Here is an 11,557-nt window from a genome sequence, read left to right as displayed (position 1 = left end):
CAATCCATAACCCTTCACATTTCTTAACATTTAAAGTTAGGCTTGAAACAGTACAAAAATCTTGAATATGTCTAAAGGCATTTTCCATGGATGCAATATCGGATACAAATAAGGTGGTGTCATCGGCTACTTGAGATATTTTAACTTCAACAGAGTCATTAGAATTGTCTTTAACTTTTCTTCCAGCTATATCATGTGCATTCCTAATATCCACAGCCATAACTTCTACTGCTAAGATAAAAAGAAGTGCAGATACAGGACATCCCTGGCGGATACCTTTGTTAAGTGGGAAGGATTCAGACATCCAGCCTTGATTGATAATATTACTGCTGATGTCATTGTACATGCATTGCATGGCATGAATAAAGCTAGGGCCAAAATTAAATTTTTGCAGTACTTTCCACATGAATTGTCTGTTAATAGAATCGAAAGCCTTCGCAAAGTCCAAAAAGATGACCGCTCCAGGTAAGTTTTGAGTTTCTGTGTAGTCAATAATGTCTTTGATCAGGCGCACATTTTGTCCAATAAATCTTCCTTTAATATATGCAGTTTGGTCATGGTCAATCAACTTGTGTAGTACTTTCTTCAGTCTGTTTGCATATATATGGGCAAAGATTTCATACTCAGCATTCAGAAGGCTTATAGGCCTCCAGTTCTCTAAATACTTTCGCTCATTCTTTTTATGTATGAGTCTTATTACTGCACGTCTTTGTAGTTCCGACATCTTCCCTTTGCTTAAGGTTTCTTGTATGCAATCATAGATAAGATCACCTATAGCAGGCCAAAACTTTTTAAGTAGTTCAGGTGGGATACCATTTAGTCCAGGGCTTTTGTTTAGATTCATGGCAAAGAGGGCTTCTTTGCATTCTTCTTTGGTAATAGTTTTGTCAAGAAATTCCTTATCAGATTGGTCTAGCATATTGGTGAGATGTACGTTTTGTAGATATTCATCGATTTTAGCATTGTCTACATTGTCTTCCTGGTAGAGTTTACGATAATAATTGGTACATTCGTTAAGGATTTTGTGGTGTCTGTCACTTCCTTTCCCTCGATATACAAACAGTCGATTTCCTTTTCTATGCCTCGTTTTTTCTCCAGATTCAAGAGCTTCAAATATTTGTAAATAAAGAATATATACTGGAGCAAGACTTTTTTCATTGGGATGCAGTTGTGTATAAATTTTCTTACATTTACTGCTTTGTAATGATGTTACAATTACAATTACATTGCATTAGCCCAATCATTTTGGATCAAATACTGACTTGACTTTTCTGTTAGTCTGTAGTAGAGTCAATTTAGTTTATATTCCAACTTGGTGATATTTTAAGCATAACGTATTTTTTGTGTGTATTCATTCTTAGAAAACGTCGGGGAAATATTGGCTCCAATACAGCATACTACATGTATTTCAAAGCTAGTGCAATATCCCTTCCTGTAAATATTCCAGGAGTTTTAAATGTTCAGTTTTTACGCTCAAAAAAGATTGAAATTTGCATGTGAAACAATCTGCTTGAAAAAAGATGAAATAAAGCTTAATAGAATGGAGAAAAGCCTCAAACTGTTTACAATGCAAAGCCTAATATTAGTAGTTTTTCCTTGTATTTGTGTCAATTTTTTAAAAACTAAACGCTGGAGAATCTAGAAACAACATTTGTTCACAAACTTTCATATGATTTTTTTTATCTATGAAAAAATACATCTGTATCAGATATAAAATCAGATCAAGCTTTTTACATTTTACATCTTTGTACACTACTAAACTTAAAGGGAAACAAAACTGTCTTTGAAAGACACATATCGTAACTAAAACTACAACCTGTATCTTTAAATGTATTACATTTTAAACATCACTTCCACATGTTTTTCTATTCTCTGAAGTGAAAATATGTATATTGTACTAACAAATACGTGATGGATCTCTCATTATGGAAAACAACACAAATACCTGCATTGTATGACATATATCATCTAACCCACATTTGACATCATAATTGTGCTACAGACCACGGTGTTCAGTCGTCAGTCTTACAAAGATAGGGTATAATATGTACAGAAAGCATATCTATATACCTCATAAATCACAATGCCTAATGTTGCTTACATCATCTATGGACGTCTGAGCAGTATCATCTCTTCCACTTCGGTTTTGCTCCGCTTGATGCTAAACCAACAGGCGGAAAAATTGGCATGTTAACGGTATCAACATTATTGATTATATAGTAATACAATAAATCACAGACTTTAGACTTTAGAAATGCAGCCATAATTGCTCACTCTACTATAGATGGCGTACAGAAAACCATTTTCATATAGATAAACTTCTGACATTGGCATCTTAAGATTGACAATATCCTTTGAATCAAGACATGCATCTTCATTAGGTTTTATACGAAAAGGAAACAAAAGTAGAGAATACGCCAAAAAGCAGTTACTTAAGCAACAGGATATGGTTTTGGAAACGGTCGGATAGAATCCACTATCTTTCGTCAGTGACACTGAAGAGATCTGGAAGAAACAGGTCTTTTATACTCTAACTATGAATGAAGACAATTTCAGATGTTCAATAGGAAGCGTTGTAAGACAATTCAGACTGAGGACAATTTGGATTCCAAAAAAAGGGTAAGGCAAAATCAAGCTGAAGACAATTTGGATTTCAAAGGATAGCAAGGCTAAGACACAGTTCATGCAAATGAGTCAATTAGCTCCTGTTGTTTTAGCTGGAAAAGTAGAGAATTTCTGTTTATATGATGGCTTTATAAAAAATAATACAGAGTTATGCTCTCGCAATGCTGTCAAAAGACATATACATGTCTCCTGAAGCGAAAGAGAAAAGACAGTGAAAGTAATATGCCCCCAACCTTTGGAACGAATTGGCCGTGTATTCCTTTCCAATGGCTGACTTTGTCCGCATTCTATTGGGGGCAATGTGGTATGAGCTGAAAGTAAAGAGAATATGAATATCTGAATTACGCCGTGCACAATATCACGCTTTGCATGTAGATATTATTTGAACGTTTTGTGTTTTATCTCCTTTTTTCCAAATCACCAGGAAAGCTAACGTACAAGTCCAGCACACGTTGTAAACATACACCGTGCTTTTTCACTGTAGTGCGTTATTTTTAGCCTGACAGAAAATGTGGAAAATGAACAGAAATTTACAATTGTACAGGACGCTATCCAGTTTGAGACTCCACCGCGATATTTGCTGGTGGTATGCGTATATTTTCAAATGTTGCCGAGAAAGAGTACAACCCCCCACCGAAGGGACGTTTAAGGGATGTCATTATAACAGGCCTACTTTGGGGCCTTCGCACAAATCCTAGGTAGAGATTGTGATCTCGCGAGAGCAGATTCAAAGAGTTTGGAAGTGGTTTATTGTAATTACCTCTACTAGGGGCACGGGAAATCCCTGAAATTTGGTCTGCCAGTGTCGAAAGACCAGCCCTCCTGCATGCCTGCTGAAGATGTGTCACTGTGGCATTGACTTCCCTATCACGCCAAAGCCGTAAAAGCTCAGATTTTTGCTTTTGAAGGTCAGCCGGAGCTGTGTTACAGATGGCTTTAATTTCATGGCCATTGAATCCTAACGTAATGGCCAGCGCTTCAAAATCCTGGAACAACAGCTCTCTTTTTACTGTGGAAATAGCTATAGCTAGCCGTTGTTGCTCTGTAATGTAACAAAAGCAACGTGTAAGTAGTGACTCAGTAAGCATACAAACATGTGACTTCAGTTAGTACTAAAGAATGTGAACACGCGATTCAAACGTGCCACGTAGTAATCATAAGAACATGTGATTAACAAGCATGCAAAGATGTAGATCGGTATGCAGGCATATTATGGTATTATATTTGTGTTTAAAATACGGGAGCATCAATGTAGGGTGGAAATACGCAGATCATAGACAAATAAGTAATAAATATTACTCTGCAGGATGATTAAAGGCACAGTGACTGCAAGCCAGTTCGGCTATTCATTTCATCCATTTGCATTATAGTTTTGCGAGCATATTAACAACTAGAACGGCCTTTGCAATCCAGCATTAGGAATATAATGTAGAATTCCACTCACCTAAAGAATCACGTTCCAGTTTCATGACCATGTCATGGAACTGTTGATTCAGCTGTGCTAGACGATCTCCAATGTTCGTATTCAACTGGTCGATCTTGTTTTCCATCTTGCGTTCTACATCTTCTATTTTGGCCAACAGAAGCTTGTCAGTGTCCTTTAGAGTTTTAGTTTCCTCTTGCTGACAGATTCTCCCTGAAACTTCAGCATGTTCCAGCACTCCTTCCCCTTCCATGTAGCCGCTGCAATAACGTGCAAGGAACATAAGAAGATTTATAATTCTCTCCACTAAGCCCGTTGCCTAGTGTACATGTATATGCATATATGAGTTTCTACAAAATGAGCAACCGAAGTTTTACAGATGCAACATTTTGAATCATTTGTCATGAACTTTAACAAATAAAATGTTAGACACATACATTTCAACCGTGGATGACGCAACAATAAGTGGTATTTTACAACCAAGAAAATTAAGATTTCTTCAGTTTCTTACACATTATTCAGGGAGATGGAGGTGTTCTTAACGAAATCCAACTGTTGTTTGACAAGTTAAGTTCTTCCTAGACTCCTAATTGTATAATGAAGAAGATAGATTTCTTAGCATTCATTGCAAAATTTACAGCCAAATGTGGAAATCAAACATAGTGGGGAGACCGTTGTCATTTGTTTGGTTATTTTTATCATGTTTGTGATCTTGAATATTGTAAATCATTGAATAAAATAGTAGACTAAGACTCATGTATAGGTACTTCTCTTCCAAAAAGGCCTTAGTGGTTTATGTAGCGAACAATTTAATGGCAGGTGAGTGAAACCCAACTCACACGTGATGGTAAAATTCCGCATTATGAGAAATAGATACAGATATATGCAAAAAGAAAGAGGCAAAATCTAGCTAGCGCCCAGATTATACAGTTCTACTATGACAGATATGCAGCATGGTTAAACATGAATAGAGTGCACAAAGGTTCTTTTGCGAGAGGATGGCAGTTTTAGTATATGTTCATCCGGTATAACAGAGAAAACACAAGAACTAACTGTGTAGTAGAATAATTACATTCCAGCTTGCTCGTCGTCTGGTATGGCATCATCCTGCTGTCCAGTGTCATGTGTCGAGGCTTCTCGTACCACATCTTCACCAGTGCGTGACTCGGTTCCTTCTTCTGTACAAATATATTTGAAACATTTGAGTCAGAGGGTATTTCTTTTCTTTTGTTCCAACATTTTTTAAATCTTCATAACATTCTAATTGTGATAAGTAACTGTTTAAAACTTTTTATAACATCATTGCGATGTGCTAAATATTTTCCACAGTATTCATACATGTTAGAAACATTTCTAACATCAAATACATTATTTCTTATTATAAATGACAAATTTCGAGCTTTATGCGAATATTTGCAAAACACTGCTATTTTACTGATACTAGATTGTGCACATACTCTTCCCTTTAAAGTTACCAGTTACATCAGTATTTTAAAGTTTGCAAGAGTACGTATTCTGTGAAATAGAAAAAAGAATACGTATAGTGTCTTGAAGTTCGTTTGTCAGCAAGGAAACAATGAAACAATGAAAGTGAACCTAAAAACTTACTCAAAGTACAATAAAAGACCAGCAAGGCAACTTTGAATAACAACAACTTTCATGGTAATGAAATACACGCCTCCCTGAATATGTCCCCCCCTGGTTATCAACTGAAATACGTTTCTAAAAAAGTGCCAAAAAGTTGCATCTCTTTAAAACTGTTGGAATTGATAAAGAAATAAAGCAAAACATTGCATAAACTTCTGAATAAGACATCTTTCCAAATTCCCTATCCGCCAACATTCCGTCAACTTTTAGCTGTGTTCTTTACTCGACAATTTAAGCAGTAGGAAATATTGTTGCACTTTTGTTTCATTGTTGCTTTTCCTACAAAAGCTAATAAGTGTTCCATGCAAAAAAGTGCTATAGGTGAGAATGATTACACGATCGAATACCTTTGAGTTTGTCATTTAGTTCATCGACCACATTGCGCATGCCAGCTTTTAAGAGAGCCTCCTTCAGAACCTGTATGGTAGCGGCGTTCCCCTCCCTTCTCTGCCACTCATTCAACAGATCCATGCAGCTGGCCTTAGCATCGTAGTTTCTGCCGGCAATGTTGGTGATATCTGCCCCTTTGAATCCAAGATGAAACGCTAGATCCATCCAATTCTTGCTGACCCCTTCTTTGATGTCGTAAAAGTACTCGCAGACTGTCGAAAGGTAACGTGAAATACGTCTTTTAACGCGTTAACGCACATGTTCCGCACAAATCTGAAGCTGTTTCGATAGTTTGTACATGTACAATGGTCTGTAACAATAATGTCACCTTTTCAAGACACTGGTCAAAAAATCCCTTCTAAATAAACCCATGATTTCTACAAAACTTTGTTATCAAGGAAACAGAGCAAGGTGTTCACAAATAATTCGCACGTTGTTGGAAAAAATAATCTGACTACTACTAGTAAGCTAATAAGACTGATGACCGTTCAGTAGTATATTACGATTACAAATGTGTATGGTCATATGTTTCATATTCTTTATATTAAGTCAAATACTTACTTTCTGGCCTAGATCTTCCTCTCCCCAAAATCTGTAGAATAGAGTACATGTATATTTTGTAGATGTGTACCACAACTTGTTATTGATGTAATTTCAATTACTTATTGTTGTCCCATTATATGGTTTTGCTTGCTATCACTTATTAAGCAACAAGTCGTGAAATAACCTAATAATTTATCTGTTATGTTTTACATTAGAGGTAAAACTCATTGTGAAATTGTCCTACGTTTCAACTCAAAAATGTTTCACTTTTACTCCGAGTAAGTATTTGAATAATTGAGTAATATCGCACTAGTAATAATTACATGGTCTTGATACTGTTTTTGTCTGCTTTTTAAGACATACTGAATCTAGGACTAACTAATTAATACGGAATTAGTCGAAATACCAGTTGGCGCTGGTATGGTATCTTTATCGGAATTTGACAGAGTAGTCTGGATGCTTGACGTTCTTGTTTGCCAGGTGATTGGCAATTGATGAGGTCGCGGGCTCTCGTTTCGTCGTCCGTTTTAACGACAATTATAGGCAAGGCAAAGAACATAACGGACCCGATCCCTTCTAGACCTTCTTCGCCTTGAACCTGGTCTGCCCTTGCTATGATGTTGAGACGGGGTGGCCTCTCACTGTGGAAGATGACGCGCTTGTCAACTCTGTAGAACGATGCGAATGACACATTGCCCACTAAACTAACTTCTACCCGTTGTCCTTCACGCAGTCTCACCGTCTCGCTTGGTTCTGGGCCTTTGTAACCGCGACGTGTATACTTTGTATATTCTCTGTCTGCGTTACAGGCCTTATGGCATTCTACAAAAATCGCATTTGTGTTGTCTTCTTGCTGTAGTACAATGAACTTCACGTCGCACTGATGGATGAAATTGCACATTTCCTGTGGGATTTGCCCTAATTCCTCAGGATCACCGTTAGAGGTTTCAATCTCCAGTACAACATATCTGAAATTGGAATTCATCAAACTGTTTTGATTAAGAGGGCCACATTAGCCTAATACTATGATAAGTTACTTTTTCAAACACTATGCGACAATAACAATTAATAAGACATCAGTCCATGTATAAAATGTTTGATTTTCGATATGTACTATTTATGTTACAATACAGATACAGCATTATCTATATCAAGTATTTGTCTGAATATGTAAATGAAGTGCCGAGGATGGATAATGAAACGTGTTTTCATCTCTCCAACATTTTTCAAAATATATGCGTCATAAGGGTACTTTTATCAATATTCAGACTCATGACAAGACATTTGTCTTATCACTTAAATTTGTTAGCATTTAGTACCTTGAGAAGTGGTTAACGGTGAACTCAACGATATCTCCAATGGCCTGGATTTGGACCTCAGAAGTCACATCTCGCCAATCTTCTGTCCCCTCATCACGTGACATCACCCGAAGTTTAGAGGAGCCTTTGTGCCGGATACCCATGTAGTGTTGAGGGTGTGGAACTCGCACAGTGACGAGTTCGTTGAACTTGACAACGGAGTCAGTTTTCACAATAACTATCGGACTGGTGCTTATGAGGCCATAGGAATGTGACTTTATGGCCTCAACTGTTTCTTTTGGAACTTCTTGCACCTGCATAACACAGAATGTACGTTCAGAAGAATTCTATTAATGCTAGTTTACCTTCATCCGCGGGGTAACCCATATCCGTTGTGTGTAAAAACAGGGTGTATAGAGATATTACGTCGATGGACAGTGGTTTCAAGCTGCAACATTGCAATTTGATACCAACATCAGTCGACTTGATGTCCCTATATACCATGTTATTAGATACGACGGATATAAGTTATCCGCGGATAAAGGCGAACTAGAGTTGCACAATGTGGCATCATCAGTTAGAATATAAACCTTCGCCGAATGAAGTTAAGCTTGATTTGGCCTCGTTCATTTTGTTAGTCTTGCTAGAAAGTCAATAAAAAAACCAAATGAATGTTCTCAATATTTAGCATCCATGCATGAACCTTTTCTATTGAAGGTTTGAATGAATTCAAGGTTTTCTAGCAGCTTCCCACAAAACTGCAACATTGCTATGAGTTTTAGCTTGTAACAATTGCCTGGTAGAGAACTCCAGTAATCCATCGGTAGTAAATAGTGAAAATGTGACTTCCATAACAACATTACATCATGCATGTACATAAGATAGACTTATGGAATACAAATGATATCAATATGAAATCCTCTCAACGACTAAAAAGAAAATACAATCGTTTCTTAAGGTGCTAAGAATTGCATAACGATTACATGAGTGAATCAAAGCACTGATATCAATTATGCAAATTGATACGGCACTTACAATCCATTCTCATGCTGTCTTACTTGATCAGAGATTGACAAAAAAATAATAAAAAAATTCATCAAAACTTGATTAAGAAACCAGTCTAAAGGTGCACTCTCAATGGACGTGGGGCACGCTTGCGGCGTTGCTGCGTTCGTTCACTGAGGTACTGTTTTGTTATTTTCTCAGATTTTTTATAATTCAGATATAGGGCAATACTTAAAAGTATGACATAGAAGACGACAAAATACACAACAGGTAAGAAAATTCGTTCTTTATCTCTGAAATTCGTTGAGGATCTTCCGAACGCAGCATGCGCAATGCCGCAAGCGTGCCCCACGTCCGGTGAGAGTGCACCTTAAGGAATTATTCAAATTCAAAAATATGCATGACGGCAGAGATAATGACCTGTATGTTGACTTGTATCGGTGTCAGCACGGACTTCTCAGGAAAGCCGATTTGCACGGCAGGATGGGCAGATGAAGTCAACATCGTCTCCTTTGAAGACACAGGAAATCTGTCCTTCTTAAGTTGAGCGACGATGGCAAAGGTAGAACATTGGTTTACTGACGCCATCAGCTTTTCTTTGCTCTGCAAGAAAATATCACAGCAGTTTGTTCGATGATAATAGATGAGATAGTCCGTACGATTAGAAAAAAATGAAATTAATAGACATCGTGATAAAAGTGCATAGGGCACATGCATCTTTGTATACTTATGTTATGTGTTACATACTTTTGCAGTGGTTATAAGCTCCTTCCACTGAAACTTGTCTTCTGTGACCCACATGACTGGCTCCCTGGCGCCATCTGTTGAAGTGCTGCTGTACTGCATCTCTACAGTGACAGGCTTGTCGAAGGTTGTTCCATGTGGGCTCAGTTCTATGATGTCACTGACTAACATGTCTCCGTCTTTCAGGGGGAGAGTGATGTCATTAGGACTTGTGACCTGACAGGTTATGTTTTCAGTAACAGCTCCAGGTGGAACAGTGACCGTGCAAGACCCGGTTTGCAGTTTACCTCCTTCTGGACCCACTGTGAGCCTGTAATTGTAAAGAGATTGAAGCAAAAGTGATTATAATATACCAATTTCTCATGAAAGGAATTCCGGTGATCATTGGCTACAATGCATATGCAAGTGCAGATAACTAAAAAAAGCTCAATCTGTATCTTTGCACTTAGAGCAGACAATGCGCGGCAATAAAGTAAATTCAAACTGACATAGGCCTATCGCAAAAGAAATGTATTCCCACGATCGTTAAGTTCCCGGTGAAAAGTCCTTTGACACCATATTTAATTCATGGCGCAATATTTTGGGACACAGCACCCGTTTGCGTGTCTCTCTGTGTTCATTACCCTTGCCAGTTTGAGCTTACCTCCTACAATACACAGTTGTAATTTATTTAGTCAAATAACCTTTCATCTTCCGGGTCTGCAGGCGTTGTATCATCCTGTTTCTCGGGAACGGTTGGCGATGGCGAAGCGGCCTCAAACCTCTCGAACTCATCTATTGCATATGTATGGAATATGATTTATCTAATAAAAGAGGACGACAAGACTGCAAGAAATTTATAAATAAGAAATGCCTACAGTCGAAAAATATCATATGTTTCCAGTCGCTACTGGAGAGTAAAACGTGTTTTTGAAAACAAAACGAACAGTGGGACAAATGCGAGCGTACAATTTATGGACGTTTATTTTGTTGCACGTACCTTCATCAGGCCAGTTTTCCAATGCAGGCAATGGACATTTCCTCATCACTCCAACAGCTTCTTCATAAAGTCCACATAAGTATGGAATGAGGACCAAGACAGAGCCAAAATGCTTAATATCTGAATCACCTCCTACTTGTTTTCGCAAATCTTTCATGTGATCTATAGCTAAGCCTTTGCTTAATGTCTTTTCATAGATATCGGAGAGGTCGGCTCCTTCTGCCAACGTGGAATTCAATTCGGACATATGCTCATCAGGAACAGACCCATCTTTTTGCAAGTCATTTCTGATATGCTTTAATTTCTCAACAAGGCTTAGAATGTCAGTCAGAGTGGACTCGTCAGATTCATCGAATAAAAGTTCTTTCTGATCTCGGTGACCTTTCTTGTCTTGGTGCTTTTTCAGTGCCTCCTTTATGTGCTTCAATGATGTTACACTTCTTCTGTTTGCTTCTTTTCTGCCACCAGTCTTTTTAGCATGGCCTACTTTCTTAAGAGCTTTCATCACATGTGCTCCTCTCTCATTAACAAATTTCTGGTAAGACTGCTTGATGCTGGAAATCTTTCCTTTCAAAGACAGGGCCAATATGCGGGTCTGAAAAGAAAAGAAAGGTGTACAAACTACCGTAGAATTCTCATGATACTATGACAGGTTTTTCTTAGTGCATGTACTATGTATTGTACATATACCATTAGAATAAAACTTCACGTACATCTGGATTTGGCATAGCTTACACTTAGTATTCATCAAATTTAGTATTCATCAAACCTGAACACTCTTGATTCAGTGCCAGATGGAGAGGTCTGTACAAATATTTCTTATCTTCAAAGGTGAATGATATTTAAACCACTCACGGCACACACACGCACACACACACACACACGCACACACACACACGCACA

The 11,557-nt window shown here is 37.8% G+C and overlaps 1 protein-coding gene across 1 annotated transcript; it reads right to left on the bottom strand.

Moving 5' to 3' along the window:
• Positions 1–3,119: 3,119 nt before the first annotated feature.
• On the bottom strand, positions 3,120–10,700 carry LOC118418212 (p53-induced death domain-containing protein 1-like). The gene is made up of 12 exons (XM_035824053.1): positions 10,655–10,700; positions 10,359–10,449; positions 9,679–9,985; positions 9,352–9,534; positions 7,948–8,240; positions 7,035–7,596; positions 6,647–6,677; positions 6,043–6,297; positions 5,121–5,226; positions 4,070–4,308; positions 3,386–3,667; positions 3,120–3,124 (listed from the first exon to the last, which is right to left on the bottom strand). The coding sequence occupies exons 1-12, from the start codon at positions 10,698–10,700 to the stop codon at positions 3,120–3,122; spliced, it is 2,400 nt and encodes a 799-aa protein (XP_035679946.1).
• Between the last annotated feature and the right edge of the window lie 857 nt (positions 10,701–11,557).

The sequence above is a fragment of the Branchiostoma floridae genome, chromosome 6 (genome assembly GCF_000003815.2).
Source record: "Branchiostoma floridae strain S238N-H82 chromosome 6, Bfl_VNyyK, whole genome shotgun sequence".
NCBI lineage: Eukaryota > Metazoa > Chordata > Leptocardii > Amphioxiformes > Branchiostomatidae > Branchiostoma > Branchiostoma floridae.
This window is presented reverse-complemented; position numbering and strand designations above follow the sequence as displayed.

Coding starts and splice junctions, on each gene's coding strand:
- LOC118418212 (XM_035824053.1), bottom strand. CDS start 10,700: ATGAGGAAATGTCCATTGCCTGCATTGGAAAACTGGCCTGATGAAG. Junction 9,535..9,678: donor AGCTTATAACCACTGCAAAA/GTATGTAACACA, acceptor ATTTTCTTGCAG/AGCAAAGAAAAGCTGATGGC. Junction 3,668..4,069: donor ACTGGAACGTGATTCTTTAG/GTGAGTGGAATT, acceptor GTTACATTACAG/AGCAACAACGGCTAGCTATA.